This window comes from Cebidichthys violaceus, unplaced genomic scaffold (genome assembly GCF_023349555.1).
Source record: "Cebidichthys violaceus isolate CVI_PGR_0920_01 unplaced genomic scaffold, fCebVio1.0.p SCAF_9, whole genome shotgun sequence".
Lineage (NCBI taxonomy): Eukaryota > Metazoa > Chordata > Actinopteri > Perciformes > Stichaeidae > Cebidichthys > Cebidichthys violaceus.
This window is the reverse complement of record NW_027176975.1, coordinates 7,463,801-7,480,303: the sequence shown is the minus strand read 5'-3', so window position 1 is coordinate 7,480,303 and position 16,503 is coordinate 7,463,801. Positions and strand designations below refer to the sequence as shown.

The following is a 16,503-nucleotide window of genomic DNA, read 5'->3' as shown; positions in this document are numbered from 1 at the left end:
CTCACAGACTACTTTATAGTCACTGGTGACCTTTGAGGCGTCTGCTCTCATGGGCTGCTCAGCTGCTGCTCCAATGTTACACAATTGGCAGCCCTCACAGCTTTGCATACAAAGTCTCAGTGTTGTTCAACCTTGAGTCGTGAGTGAAGTCTGAGGTTTGTCCACAGCCGGGTGCAGCTCGGAGAAAGCTTAACTAGGATTTCTAACTGCATCACCTAAATGTGAACACGAACGCCTCTCGACTCAGATCTGTTCCTCTGTGAATGCTAAAGGTCAGCTCTGCTCTAACCAGAGAGGAGTCGGTACTCCAAAGCTGTGACAAGTCTGTTCTACTAATGAATGATCTATAATATCGATTATGTGATGAATGCATGCCAGTAGGGGGTGCCACTGCATTGCTTTCGGGTGTAAAGGCTCAGTTTGCATGTAGGGACTATTATAGATTTACAAAGATTTTATACATTTAACTAATTGCTGTATTAATAGTTAATGAGTCATTCCCCAACGTTTTACAGATTAGTTCTTATCTAATCCAAACAATTTCTGAGCTGCCAGGTTGTGAAACTGGTGTTTATTCTCCTGCAGCAGGACACTCTTGTGTTTTAGATGGTTCTTTAATTCTTCAGGGAGGAGGCAATTTACAGCATTTGTAACACCATTGTTACTAAATACAAATAATAAACTCCAGGTCTGGATTAACCTTCTGTAGGGTCGTTGGGCAAAAAAAATGAGCTGTGGGCCCCTTTTAGCCACCGGGCTCCTAATTAATTTACTCTATTCTTAACCAGTGTCCTTACAGATTAATACGACCTGTCCTCATGCCTACTTTGTGCTAACGAGTAAACACACATTTGTTTAAAAATATGAACCATGTACACTTAACATCAATGGAAATGATGAAATTATTAACACTGTGTTTTGAGCGCATCATGAGCATATTTGACCCATCCGCCACCCTCCCGTCCGTCCTGTGGGGACCGTCTCGCACATACTATGTCAGTTTCTCGGCATCGCATACAGATGCGAAAGAGAGCCTCCTTGCTTCGGTGTCAGACAACCAAGCTGCGGGATTTCACGCATTGGAAATGAGAACGGGTTGGTTTTGACACAAAGCCCCTCCACAGCACAGGGACTTATCGCCTTAAGGGCCTTATAGCGGCAAGTAATTGCAATTGATACAACTACCACTTGCCCCATTTGTGGGCTTTGGGGCCCCTGAGGGACAATTACTCGCTTTGTCTGATTGGGAATCCAGCCTTGACAAACACGTATGGAGTCCCAAGCATCCGAAACCATCTCTAATCGGTGTCTTATAGACAGTGCCGCATTGGAAACCACTGTCCACCATGCCCGGTTATTCTAAGGGGCCATAAACTGTATAATGTTTATTCCTCACACTTGTTCACTGAGTTGATTTGTGCTGCCGCCGTCCAGCAGTGATTGATGGACACTTATAAGTCGTGTCACTCGGAGATATCATGTGCAGTCTTGCGCCACTCCTCCATGACCCTCACATTGAGGTGATGTATAGTGGACGTCCTATTCCTTTGCCATTATTTGGTAGCGTATGGGAGCTCGAAGCTTTTACACGCCTTGCGCACGACATAATCCTATTGGATGAGCGGGGCAGGGGATATTGCAAATGATGAGGGGCAGAGAGAGAGAGAGAGAGAGAGAGAGAGAAAGCAGTCTTCACCAGCTCATGTCTCTCCAACGGCAGACACACACACCACACACACACACACACACATTGCTCTACAATAGGCTCCAGATGCCTTTACCGAAAACGCACGTCTGCAGGCTGTGTGGATTGCCTCTTCGCCTGTGAATCACGCAGATGTGAATCTATCTTTCTGTCTTCGACTAAAAAGAAGATTATGGGGTTGTGTGCGATTCCAGAACACGTGGGGAGCTTATTTGCCAGGCTGGCGGCTGTGCGCCCGTCCTCCCTGTGATGGAGGAGCGCGGCGGTGGTGCATCGGTGGAAATGAGTGAGAGGTGCAGAGGAGATAATCAATGAAGACACACAGGGCTCTCGTGCGTTTGGGCAAGGTCAGAGTCTAGCCTGGATGAGAGTATGTCCATGCGGGGACAACAAGGACGGACTTTTACGCTTCCTCACGGGAGAAGAGGTCGCCTGGGGATGTCCCCTGAAAACCAAGAGTTGTTCCTCTCCGTGTTGGATTGCCAAGGCAGCAAAAATCCCCCCATCTGCATGATCACGGTTGAGCTTTATTTTTGACAACCTTCAAGCTGCATGGCTTCTTTCTTGTCTCCCTCAGCCCGGAAATAAAGTTTCTCTCGCTCTGCTCGACGTGTGGGTGATCTATTCGGCCACCGATTCCTTTCATCGCACGCAGGTGAACCCAGTTAAGGTGATTTGTTGGAGGCTGCTGGATAAAGACAGGGGAGTGGAGGGGGCAGCGGTGGGTTGAATTCCATCGGAGCAGCAGCATCAAAACAGCGGCGGCCAGCTGTGTTTCCGGACGGTCACATCTGTCGTTGTTTTGTCGTCGCTGTCCATGGTGCTGAACTCGTGCTCCAGGAATGGTGGAGACGCTGAGTATCGCAGTCATCGGTGCTCCCGGAGTGGGGAAAACTTCTATAATCCGCCAGTTCATCTATAACGATTTCTCGGAGGTGTACACGCCGACCAGGACCAGATATGTGTACAGACCCTCCGTCATCCTGAACGGGAACATGTATGAGCTGAAGATTTTGGACGTCCCGCCAATCTCCTCCTTCCCATCCAGCTCCAGTCAGGTATAATGCGTCTGTCTGAGGACTTAGATTGAACTTTATTGGGGAAGGATTCATACAAGCTTTGGGGATTCATCCTCAGAAGTAGGGTATTACATCTCTACTTAATATCCCATCTGTTAACAGCCAATGGCGATCCTCAAAGGCAGAAACACCAATTTTATTTATTCCTCTATCAGATGTCCCTAGTCTACTAGTTGCTATGGAGACCCGGCTGACTTAAAGCCTTGGAGGGCTTCACTTTGGCGTAAACTCTCTCTCTCAACCCCCCTCACCAGGGAGGCATGTCAGCTTGCAAATTGTTTATTGTCTCCATGTCTTCAGTGCCAGATACATTCAGATGAGTTGAGAATAGTATGACGCTGTTGGTGGTGGCTGTTGGGTTGAGTCGTGCTAATATACACAGAAAACAATAGCAGGATTGTGCTGCAGGCATCACCACAGCACCTGGTTAAACTCCCAATTTAAAAATAGAACAGACTGCCCTTTTGTTCATGGCCGCAGGTCATATGCCATTAGTTGGAGGCGCATCTGATTGCAGGATCACAGCATAAATGTTCTGTAGCTCCAAATGCCCCAGGTTTCAAGTCACTTCTACTCTTCTTCATCACCAAGGATTGGGGACATTGAGGATTTCCCTCAAGCTTTCGTCCCTGGAAGTTTTGTTTTTAATTTTAAGGAGAGGCTCACATTTGCTCAAGTCTGTCTTAAAACAATACCCAAATGCTCATATGTACATTAAAATGAAATTGAATGTTTGCTTCGTTGCCACTGAGTGTTGCATCATTTATTATTTTTGTTTTGCACCAGGAAGAAACATACATTTCATTCTCTATGTACTGCACTTTACACAGATCGATGACAATCAAGTATATTTCATCGCTTCGTAAAATGATTATTGGATGCTGTAATTGATTGTTGTGTCAATATCGGCCTTGAAAAGAATCCCTTCCAAAGAATATAATATAAATAAAAATAATTAAATATATAAATATAAATTTGTCCCCCATTATAAATAATGGGGGACAAATCCACTGTCCTTATAAGACAATATGATGCCTCAACAGTGTTTGAGTATATCTTCTAAAGTATTGTTATTTTTTGTCAGAAATGTCCCTGCATTGCAACTCAGCGATAAAACGTTGTGGAAACATAAGGAGGGAATTCGCTTCCAAAAAGGTTGTCACTCTGGGGCGGCTGTGGCTCATGGGATAAAGGGGGTTGTCTCCGTTAATTACATGGTTGGCGGTTCATTCCCAGGTCCACCTGTCCAAGTGTCTATAAGACACTGAACCCGAAGTTGCTCCTAACGCTTCTTCACAGCAGCACACTGCTCCTAAGACGTAGGATGGGTTAAATGCAGAGGTTGAATTTCATGTTTCTTCACTGGATTTGATTAACTCAGACTGCTGAACCCTCACATTAGCGCCATCTCTTACATTACAATTGCTGTAGGAATGGATCTCTTTACAGCCAGTATATAAAGGGGGAACACTTTCAGCAGCCAAAACCTGTTTCAACATATGTGCATGTGAGTATTGTTTTAAGACAGACTTGAAAAAAAAAATGTGATCCTATCCTTTTAGATATTTCAGTACAAAAAGTGTGGATTTGGTGTGCCTGTCTCTGTCCTTGGGTATTAAGCCCACTCCAAGCCTCTATTCCCTTGAGGTGTTTGTTTGACTCCTGTCCAGTGCAGCCTCCGTGGAAAGGCCCTGATGCTCTCCACTCTGCTGCTGCTTCTCACCCCTTTTGTGTCACACATAGCCCTCCCAAATATAGCTGCTTATCTACAGATGAGGTGTCAGTGGGAAAATGAGATCAGGCCAAGGAGAAGACAGAAAAGGCAGCTTGAACGAGAGGCCTCCCAAAGTTGGTGTGCTGCACGCTCAGAAAGCTCAGTTTCATCGTAGAAAGCGTCAGACAGGCAGGCTGAGAGTCCAGAACGATCATCCTGTCAGGCTGCTGCAGAATTACATGTAGCTGGATTTAACGTTTTGTTAGGGAGTGTCTGCAGGGGTGCTTCATTGTTTCTTGCCCACAGAGACTCTGCAAAGACATTCTGATTGAGTTTCTTCTTTCTCCTGCTAAATGGTGCTTAACCTCCATTGGGGAACAGGTTGGTGAGCAGAAAGAAGACAGGATGAGTCTGACGAGTTTGAGTGGGAGTGTGAGGCCCAAAGTTTGAGTCACACAGCTTTCATCATTCGATACCATGCTGTGTGAACATGTCATGCTCATTTCAGGGTGTAGTGCAGCGAGCAGACGCCTGTTTGCCAGGCCCATACTGTTCAGGCAGAGAAAACCATTAGCTGAGTGCTGCCACAACATTTCTATCAGACAGATTTATGGTTACTCATTCGTTGAGGAGCGACCCCGCGAGGCCTGCTGTACTCTCTCCTGTCATGTCCTGCTCGTTCTGACGCCGCTCTCGTGCTTCATCTGGTGACGTCCTTTATTTACAGCGAGAGCAGTGGGGCTTTTTTTTTTTTGGGACTCGCCGCCCTGCTCTGTATTCACCTGCGGGGGCGGAGAAACGTAACCTGGGTCAGGGGAAGTGGACAGCACAAGGGAAGCTGATTGAAATGTACTTGCAGTACACAGCAAATTGAATAAGGAAAGTTCTCCGCTAGAACACTGCTGGGAATAGAAAACCAACAGAGGAGACAGTAGGAATTTGCTGCAGTCAATTAGAAAGGTTGCACAGAGTTTAATGGACACCGTCGAAGTAAGGGTTACCAAATGAGGTTTTATAATGTCCTCTGAAATTTGTGAAGAATAAGCTGCAGAATGGAGTGAGTCAGTACGCCTCCATGCTTATGTAGCGTGGCAATTTCTCATCAGTTCAGATTAAATTTGAAAGAAGAGCAGTGATGTTCTGGCAGGCTGCTTGTGACCCCATTTTAACCACGCAGACAACCATTTCTGTCCTTTCCACTGCTGGAGATGGGCAAGATTTCTGTTCTTTCACCGTGAGGCTGTGATGGTGTAATGATTTGTTTGCTTTGCGGTATGTCTGTCTGCTGCTGATAGCATTGCTTTTAGAGAGCATCTGTCACAGTGTGCGAATAGGATGTGATGACAGATGGATTTAAGCCTGACAACGGATTCAGCAATGATTTTTCTTGTTCTTTTTTTTTAATTATTTGTTCTAGCCACGATGTATCTCCATGACTTCCTCCCACACAAAATGCTCCCTCTCCCTTTCCTGCTCTTTCTGGACATTTTTCTCAGTTATCTCCGTTGATGCTGTCTGTGACAGCAGGGTGGAAATTATTGCTTTTTATGTCACATTAGTATTTTTGACTCTTGCAGAAGAAGAAGAAATATGATGTGTGTACAGGTGTACAAACCATTTTAGTTTTTGTGTGTCAAAGTTTCTGTTTGAGTTGAACATTTAAATAATACAATACACTAATACAAATTAAACAATTTACTGTAGTGAAATTAATAATTCTCTGTTCTTAGAATAAAGACATTTAGATTATTCTTGAGAATTTATAGCTCAGTGAGTATAATCATCATTGTTATATACAAGCATCCTCAAACGATTAAACATTTTGGGAAATATACTTAGTTGCTTTGTTGCAGTGTTATCGCCAGAAGATTGTTAGCTTATTATAAAAACTGGAAACGGGTGAAACAGGTAGCTTTGCTCTGTCCAAAGGTAGCAAAATTAGCATAAAAGCACCTCTAACGCTCACTAATTCATTTGATCTTTTTATCTTTTTTTCTTTTTTACGTACATAAACCATAATTATCACTGATTCTAGTAATAGTCCGACACATAACCTTCTGTAAAACCACAAAAGTTATTTTCACAATTTTCTTTGGATGGATTAAACAAATAAAACATAACATATACATTTGTTATCTCTTGCAAAGAACAAGGTAAGCTGTTTCCAGTCTTTATGCTAAACTATGCTAAGCTAACCGACTGCTTGCTATAGCTTCACACTTACCTTAGAAATATGAAAGTGGTATCCATCTTCTAGTCAGACTCTACTCACACTACACAACGAAAAGCTTCGGCTATTTGAGAAAATGTCATATTATTCCTTTAAAGCTGTCTCAACTTGTGTAAAATCCTTGTCCTTGCCGGTTTCAAAATCAACAATTCATGACTATATTTCCAAAGGTTAGCTGTACTTGATTGCTTTTATCAGTAGCATAACATTTCATGATTCTGTATGTTAACATAAGAACCCAGCAACAGCCATCCTCTCCATATCATCATCTCCAACAAAGTGCACTGATCAAAAGAACAACAAAACCTCCAGATTTTAATGGCATGGAAAAGGTCACCACTGAGTAATGGGAGTTTCATCCCCAGGTAATCTAATGAATTTTAATTGCAAATCTGCCAGGGTGGCCTGCATGTGACATATCTCTAAGTGCCCAGCACCCATCCCCCAACAGGTCACCCCGGCCTCTCTCCTGTGCTTTAGTATTGATCCATCACAACTACTCATTATCGTTAAGCTGCCTCCCCTAATATCAGGAGACACGACAGCTTTGCCATAGCCAGCTAAAAACTGACCGAGGCCTGCGGTTGTCAGGGAAACATGTTGTGTTTGGCTCTTGAGGAGCGAAGGATGAGATGCTCTTTTTGTGCGCCGCGCTAAGAAGACCGACTGGAGGATACAGACAGCGTGGCAACACACTTCACATTCACGCTTCCACAAGCACACTCGCACATCCTGTAATCACACACAAATAAACATGCCCACACATGCATTTTAAATTCATCTGACAGTTTATTAGCTGCACTGTCTTGTCCTCTTGGTTCTGATTGTCTTTGTTTTGCCTATTGTTTGGATGCAGAGAAGTAGTGTTACCATTTCTAGCCCCTCCTCCACATTTAAAAACAGAAGATATGAGATGAGAACACAAGCTGCTATTTTTAGCATCACGGTGATGTGAGGCCGCAACTCAAGCCAGTGTGTTCATTTCACATCATCAATTGCCTTAATTATCAGAAAAGAGTGAGCTGTGATGATATGCTTGGTTTGACGGGAACTTGTTTGTTTGGCAAAAATAGGTGAATATTTTCTGAGGTGCTTGATATGACTTTAAATTGTATTGGATACTCTACAATAGAAGCAAAAAGAAGATATTACAGTTGAAGACATAGCTTCTGTGACATGTTTTCCCTCTTTCTGACAACCAATTCAACATGTAGAGGGACAGAGCAAATAATCACATTAATACCACATATATATACCACAATACCACAATATCACATTAGTTTTCACAACGCAGTGCCCCCTTACTTCCTCTCTTCCTGATCTTTGTGCCATATGTTTGTCTTCATGCCTAAACGGCCTCCTTATTTCTCTTCTAATGTGTGAGGCTGTTTCTTCCTCACACTCATCCAGACACAAACCCACAAACACCCTCATCTAAATTATTCCTAGCTGACACAGATGTATCAGCATTATCATCTTTAGAAGTTACGCTGATCATCGCCTGCTCCCTTAGCCTCCCCCGTCGTAAATTATCAGTTAATCTCATTTGTACAGACAGCTTGTACAGTACGTTGATTTGAAAAGCATATTTTCTCCTGCGAGATCAATGTGATTAGATTTCTTGCATTCCTATTTCAGTTTGCGCAAGCTGTTGCAGGAGGTAGAAGAAAAATAATGTAAACACCACATGGAAAATCACTTCCATCCACTGCCATGCTAATTAGAATCATCAGAATCAAAAGAGGTCTGATAATCAGCACTTTGCTATCTGAGTTTTCTAAGCAACACAGTGCAACAAACAGAGCTCCAAAGAGGCCAAATCCTCTGTGTCCGAGGCGCAGGTGCATCAGTCAAAAAACACAAAGCCATGTTATCGACCGATCGACAGCTTTGAAAATCCTGACAGCATAAGAAAAAACAAACGGCTTCAGCAGTGGTCATTCGTGGGATTATTTTTGTGTGTAATGTGTGTGATGAAAGATATTTTGATATTTTGTGCTGAGAATATAAATAAATCTTTTTCAAAAAAGTATTCAGTAATTAGACACAAACACGTCATAAGGTGAAACAAACCTACTTAGAACTGATACATGCTGGTAATTTAACTACTTCAAAGTTAAAGGAATAGATCAACATTTTGGGGAATACGCTCATCGGTTTTCTTGCAGAGAATTGGATGAGTGCCTTTCTAGAGTTGCCGCTGGTTGCCTGGCAACTTCACAGCGACGACAAGTCACTGCTCCCAGCCAAGACCGAGCTGGGCTAGCTGCTTCCAGTCTTTATGCTAAGTTAAGCTAACCGGCTGCTGGTGAAGAAGACAAATAAAAACATATATTATAAACAGAAAATATGTATTTGGTGTGACCTACTAAAACTGTGAGGTAGTTGAGATATTGCACTGCTGGATATTGCACATTTGCTGAGTTGTACTAGCAAGTGATGAATAAATACGGGAATAAATATGTACAAAGGAATATACTAAGATGCAGTTTGATTATAAACATTTGTTCAGTGTACAATATACAGGCCAACATACAAAGGTTGGAATGCAGTTTGAATGTGGCTGTAACTGCAATAAGTAAAGTGCTGACAGTGCAGACAGTCGGCTCAGTGTTTGACAGTGTTGAGTTCTTGCATGGTTTTGGGGTAGAAGCTGTTTCTGAGTCTGTTTGTCTGTGATTTGTCTACTGGAGGGCAGTGGATCAAACAGGTGGTATCCAGGGTGGGATGGGTCTTTTATTAAGTTGGCTGCTCTACTGAGGAGCAAAGTCTGACTACGTCCTCCAGAGAAGCAGCCAATGATCTTCTGGGCATTATTGATGACCCTCTGAAGGGCTCTCATGCCACACAGTGATACAGTACACCAGCACACTAGGAGGACTCCAGCAGCTTCTCTGGCAGTTTGGTTATCCTGAGGATCTTTAGCAAGTGGAATTGCTGCTGTTCCTTCTTGACTACTGCTGTTGGTAGACCAGGAGAGATCATCATCGATGTGCGTACCCAGGAACCTGAAATCAGGGACTCTTTCCACACTGTTGATGTAAAGTGGGTTGGGTTTCTTTTGTTTCTGAGGAGTTCAGGATGAGATTGTTCTGTGATCACCCCGCTGTCATTGGACTTCATCTCTGTAGGCTGTCCTGTCTCCTCCTGAGATAAGCCCAACCATAGTTATGTCGTCAGTGAAATTGATGATGGTGTTGATGGAATGAGTGGGGGCACAGTCATGAGTGTAGAGATGGCGTGGAGGATGGGGCTCATCACACAGACTTGTTGGGAGCCGGTGCTGATGAGTGTAAGGGTGGAGGAGAGGTGAAGGCCTAGTCTAACAGTCTTGGGGCGGTTGGTCAGAAAGTAGGGTTGGAAAAGTCGTGGGCCAGTGAGGCCTCACCGTGCCGGTTGCCGGTCTTGAAGTTGGTGATGGTGCTGGATGCCCTGCCACAGCCTTGGGTCGTTATTGCTGAAGAGGTCCTCAATCGTTCTCTCACTTTAGCATCCTTGATTCTGCTCTTCAGGTTGGCTCCAGCAGCACTGTATAGAGCTCTGTTTCCAGACCTGAAGACGGTTCTTAAGGACAGTTCTGACCTCCGTTATCATCCAGGGCCTCTGATTGGGGAACACACAGATGCATTTGTCGATGGTAACATTGTCAAAATCCCAGTTGATACTTTAAAAAAACCTGCAGCTGTGAGGCAGCTCCTTCAGGCCATGTCTTTACAGTCTTTGTGGTGGGTTGAGCTTTTCCCCTAATGGGGGTATATGTTGCAGTTAAGAGTATAGATTAGTGATCCGACCGGCCTAGCGGTAGTGGTGCTGGCCTGAAACCATTCTCACTGTATCCACTGTTTGCCTGTTGCATTGAATTGTGAATAGAACAGTCCCAGAGTCTTAATCTTCATCTTTTCGACATTTTCTCAGGGCTGCATTTGTTTTCTCATTCCCTCGGCAGAACTTTTCTTCCCACCCCCTGAAGTTCTTCCATTTTCCTCCCCCTCTTTTATCAGATCAAATGCTTATAAATTCATTGCATGCTGTTAGAGGCAGTGAGGCTGGTGGTGGGTTGGTGAGAGCTCTGAGAGACACAGCGTGAATAGAAGAATGGGTCACTGTGTTTCTATCGAAGCAACTGTCCCCCAGTAAGGTGCAAATGTAACCACTTGTGCCATGTGATTTAACGACAGGTTGGAACTCATTACCCTCAAACATTGCTGCGTGCCCACTGCATCACCAAGCAGTTGAACAGTACGAGTATATTTTTCTTCTCCTGACAGAAGGCTTCGTGTTCGTTTATCTCTTAATAGCTGTACAGTCATGTCCTTGAACATGTATAGCTAGGACACTGTGCAGTGCCGGCCGGTCACCATGCTTTACGACTTTGTTCTAGGCCGTGGGACTCCCAGAGCCATGCCAGCTCTACCACTTCATTGACTCGCTGCACTCTCTCACAGAGGCTAAGCAGTAGAGACAGGCGACCTTGCGTTTAATAATTACAGAAACACTTGCCACATGCTGTTCCGCTAGCTGCTCTCTACTGTTATTGTATTCAATAAGTTGGTGCATTATACGCTGGCGGATCTATGTGGTTGTAATTAGGCACAGCAGTGCATTCAGCTAAGTGGTAACATCAGCATGTTAACATGCTCATTGATTCTCTCAATGTGTCAAATAAACTGATCTAAATGTGATGTTTAAATGCAATATTTACAATATTCATAATCTCAGTTTAGCTTGTTATGCTAAAATGTATTGATTAGCACTAAACAAAGAGTACAGCTCAGGTTAATGGGAATGTCTTTAGTTTTGCAGGTATTTGGTCATAAGCCAAAGTGTTGGACAAAATTACATTTTTGAACCGATGGTGACAGTAGATTAAAAGTCAGAGGATCAGCAGGTTTTTAGAATTTGTCCTGAAGGGGACAACAATGTGTGTATCATATTTCAAGGCAATCTATCCCATACTTGTCAAGACATTTCACACAAAACCACAAGTGTTTATCTCATGGTGGCGCTGGATGAAAAGTCAGGCAATCGTCCTCTGGGCACCGATCACAGCAATCTATCCAGTAGTTATTGACGACATATTTCAATCTGGATCAGAGTGCTGGACCGAACAAAAATCTCTAGGTCTTACTGTATGTGTGTGTTTTTTTCTCTCTCTGTGTCTGTGTGGTAGGAGTGGCTGGATTTGCGCTGCAGAGGTGTTCGCAACGCCAACGCCTACATCCTGGTGTATGACATCTGCTGCGTGGAGAGCTTTGAATACGTCAAGATGATCAGACAGCAAATAGTGGAGCACAGGTATGGTCAACCGCTGGCTCTTAGCTGGCCAGACTGTTACTGAACATACAACAAAATAACATATAGCTGGTTAACCCTCACTGGTGATGTCTAATGACATCCACTTGTCATCTGTCTGGAGACACCATGTAATTTCACAGCCCTGTCACAAAGCTGTACAATTAGGTGTTTGTGACAGAGTGACAGTGATAGATGGTCTGCCTTTGGTGAGACATTTTAATTCAGCACACTCTTCTCTGCATCCTGACAGTTAGTCATGACATTTGAGTCTGGCATTGCTGCATGAGAGATGCCTGAGATGTCACTAACAATTTCTAAGATTATTTTTAGAGATAATTCTGCTTTTGTTGGACAGTACACAGCAGCAAAAGACAGGGAGCTTGAGAAGCAGAGGGACAGATCTCCTGGCTGGCTTTGAACTAATACAACAGCAAAAAAGGACCCAACACTAGTTTGGAAAAAAGGCCAATAAAAAAAAGGCCCACACCTGCTCTGTCATCCTCGTTGTTGGTTTACCTAAATGTAACTATTAACATATTGACATATTGAGTACAATCAGAATCAGAATCAGAATCAGCTTTATTGGCCATGTATGCATATGCATACATGGAATTTGACTTGTACATACACAAGTTTAGAATAAACAAGAACAAATATATATATAAAAAATAAAACAAGGGCAACAAAAAAAAAGTAGAACAGATGTAGGTATAAACATTGATGAGTAGCCTTGTTTGTGCTGCTATGCTGTACATGACCAAACTGCCATTGTACCTCCCCACCATGTGTTGCCATGGTGTGTATATGTATGGGCTGTGGCAGAAAACCATTATTACCAGCAGCTGAAAGCAGGAAGGGTGAATGAAAAACAAGAGAAATGTGTAATCACGGGACAAAGCTCTAAAGCCAGACTACGGAAGGAAAGGCAAGAGCAGAGAAGGGACAGATACTGTATAGAAACTGAAATCATGAATAATGGATGCTGTACAGGGTGGCAGGGTGGCTGTACTGTAAATGTCAATTATAAAGAATTTATTTTCATTTTACTTTAAATTATATTCTTAAAATACATGTATGCTGTCAAAATCAATTCAAAACGAGAATCAACTTGTTTTTTCCTATTTATTTTAGCCCCTAGCATGAAGCCTTCCTTCAGCTCAATGAAGACTACGGCAGTGTTGGGTCTCTCCTGCATAGTTTCCCCCAAATTTCACACACAGCCGCATGCACAAACACTCACACAGATACAGTACATCTCATTCTGCTAAAATTCTCGATAGATATGCGAGGAGATATTTTTAAGTCTGTTATGTGAGTGCAACCTGTGAAAAGGAGTAAAGTGAGATGATTACTATGATGTGTTCTTCAACCCTACATCTTCAAGAACTTCAACTCAGGGGCTTAAGAATTGCATTGTACATTTCACATGTCTTTCCTGTCTGTCGAGCTATCTGTCCATCTGTAAAGGCAGACTTGCAAATATGCATAATAATGAAAAAAACAATCATTAAAGGTCCCAGCTTTGCTGACTTTGGCACTCAACCAAACAGAAAGCCGAAGTAAAATCAATTTCATTGTAAGAAATCTGATTAATGAGCCTTCTTTCCTACATGGTATTTGCTCTACAATCTAATCTAGGATTCCCTCTGGCAGCTCCTCTTTTTCTACATTGCTGTAATAAATGTTCTCTCCTTTTTCAACAGAGCGTCAGCTCGCATTTTCAAACAACCACCAATCAGGCTTCTGAAAATGGTTGGACTTGATGACGTCCTCCCAGATGTTGTTGTTTTTCATTGACACTGTAGCATAATATATACAAGGTCACTAATGTATTTCTACATCTGGCTTGCCATACATTTTCACAATTCATAATGCTGTAAAGCAGTTGCTGCAGCATGCGGTGGGAGGCCCCTTGAGCCTGCGAGCTCTAATCCTCCAGTCCGCCCCCGCACACCTCAGAAGGAAGGAAAAAACTGCATACAGACATCTTACACATGCCCAGCCCACCACTGTGACGACCACCAAAATGATAACAATGCTTTTTGAAATCAACCTCTATTTATTTACCTCTCGCATGCTCCTGCAGGGAAGGCAGCAGCAGTGAGGTGCCAATCCTGGTGGTGGGCAACAAGAGAGATCTACAGCGGCAGCGATTCATGCCTCGCAGGGCGGTGTCAGTCCTGGTGAAGAAGACCTGGAAGTGTGGCTATGTGGAGTGCTCTGCCAAGTTTAACTGGCATGTAGTCCTGCTCTTCAAAGAGCTGCTGGGCATCGCTGTGGCACGGGGCATGCGCCAGAACCACACCGCCATCCGTCTGCAGGGGGCGCTACAGAGGAATCGCTGCACCATCATGTGACCAGAGAGCTCTCTCCACCCCTCTCACCTCAGGAGTGGAGCGGCAGTGGAGAATAAAAATACTTTTTATCTAAATGGCTGGAAAAATACCCTGTGGCCTCCTGCTTTACTGAGCTGATTTTTCATAATGAGGTTTATTAGTCTCTTGCGCTGTAATAGACACTTAAATTTCACACATGGTCATCCAACCACTTCCTCGTCAGATTCTGCCAAATGTGTAAATGCAAGGAAGGAGGTAGGAGAGAAAGCAGTGGAAAACAATACAACTAACATAGCACAGTCATTTTTCATTACATCAAGACAGTTACTCATTTGAGGCTGTGCTTCCCAAATTACACAGCAGCAGGTCTTCTTGAGGGTTGTCTCGTGGCTGTAGCTGGGCCTGACAGGGTGGAGGCTGTGTTTGTAAGGCTCAAAACGGAGAAGCAGCAATATCATTGAGTCTTCCTTTTGAATTAGTAATATTCAGTAAGGTCAACAGCAGACGCTCATATCTGACTTATTTGGATTTTCTTTGTGGATTAATGGTAAGCAAGATAATAAGAATAATCCAGAGCAAAACATAGCTAATGCATCACTTCTGGGGGGATTATCCCACAGTGTACAGTCATGATTAGATGGTGTTTAATTTTTTTTAAAAAGTAGCCTGCATTTATTTTTCTTTCCCTGTCCCCGTTTCAAACTTGACCTATGGTGAAAGCTGTTTGTTCAGGCAAAGGGTTTTTTAGGGTAGTCTTGCAGCAGAAAATGCTGCAGTCCCTATCATGATGTACAGTGGGGCTTTAATCTGTTCCCTCCCCTCACTCAGTGTCTGTTTCTGATGAATACATTAAATCCAGGGAACTGGCGACCTGCAGGAGGCTGCAGAGCCTGAAAAGAGAACCTGTGCACGCAATGTCGATGTTTATATGTGTGTGCGTATGCGTGTGTGCAAGCAAGCGAGAGAGAGAGAGAGAGAGAGAGAGAGAGAGGGAGAGAGAGAGAGAGAGAGGGAGAGAGAGAGAGAGAGAGAGAGAGAGGGAGACAGGTTTGATAGCTAACATTCAGGCAAGCAAAGGACAGACACAACAAGATAAGAGATCGATGTACAAACTGAATTAGGAAGGAGCAATAAAATCTCACAGTGATGTCCTGACTGATTATATGTACGACCCTATTATATTAAAAATGCCTCACATATAGTAGATGTAATCCACTCCCAGACATCCTGCAGAAATACGGAGGCAGCACTTAATGACTTCCACAAAACACCTGACGAGTGCATCACAGACACAGGAACCTGAATAAAGCTTTCATATCGGTATCTGAATAGTATGTAATTGGTAATGTTGTGAGATTAACAGTTGCTTATTCATATGATTAGGCCCAGTTAGTTTGTGAACAGGGCTGCATTGAAAGTAATCAGACCTATTGTATATAAGAGTGGTTCATGGAGTTATTGACTTGCATGCTTTTGTTGGTAGAGCCAACGGGTCAGGGTTTAATTGCACTGATGTGAACATTTGATATTGTGTTTAATTTTTGTAATACATGGTTTTCTGACACTGTAATGAGCAGCTGCGTGGAGTGAATGTGGTTGTTTTTCACTGGCATGTCATAGCACAAGCTCATGATTCTCTCCGAGATGTAGTGTTGAACCCTTCAATCAGGGCAGATGGTGGTGTTATTTTATTTTTTTCTAGTCAAAAAAAAAAAATACAGTATGTAGCAGCAACTGTGTGTAGCATGAGTTCTCATCAGTTTGTCTGTGTGTGCGTTTCCAAATAAAAAGGGCTACCGTTTTTTATCAGAAATATTACTCATATTTATTTTTACTGTGTTGGTGCTGTGAGTAATCCTGTATTTTTTAATATGTTAAATGCATTTGAGAACAGCAACCTTACTCTGGTCACTTTACAATCCTGTACTACATTTACATCACATTGAGATAATTTTGACAACAGTGCCACCCTGTGGTAAAACGATGTTATCAGGAGCCAAATCTGAGGCAGTCAACAAGCGTCCCATTAGATTTTAGTTTAAAATGCATTGTTGGTTGTACTCAACAACACAAGATGATCATCTGGGGATCTCTAATCCCTAGTCATCTGTTATAACTAATCTGCTCATCATTTACAGTGGCAG

General features: G+C 43.2%; 1 protein-coding gene across 1 annotated transcript; it reads left to right on the top strand.

Moving 5' to 3' along the window:
- Positions 1 to 1,731: 1,731 nt before the first annotated feature.
- On the top strand, positions 1,732 to 16,298 carry rasl10a (RAS-like, family 10, member A). The gene is made up of 3 exons (XM_068704286.1): positions 1,732 to 2,763; positions 11,899 to 12,023; positions 14,110 to 16,298. The coding sequence occupies exons 1-3, from the start codon at positions 2,548 to 2,550 to the stop codon at positions 14,378 to 14,380; spliced, it is 612 nt and encodes a 203-aa protein (XP_068560387.1). The 5' UTR covers positions 1,732 to 2,547; the 3' UTR covers positions 14,381 to 16,298.
- The last annotated feature ends 205 nt before the right edge of the window (positions 16,299 to 16,503 follow it).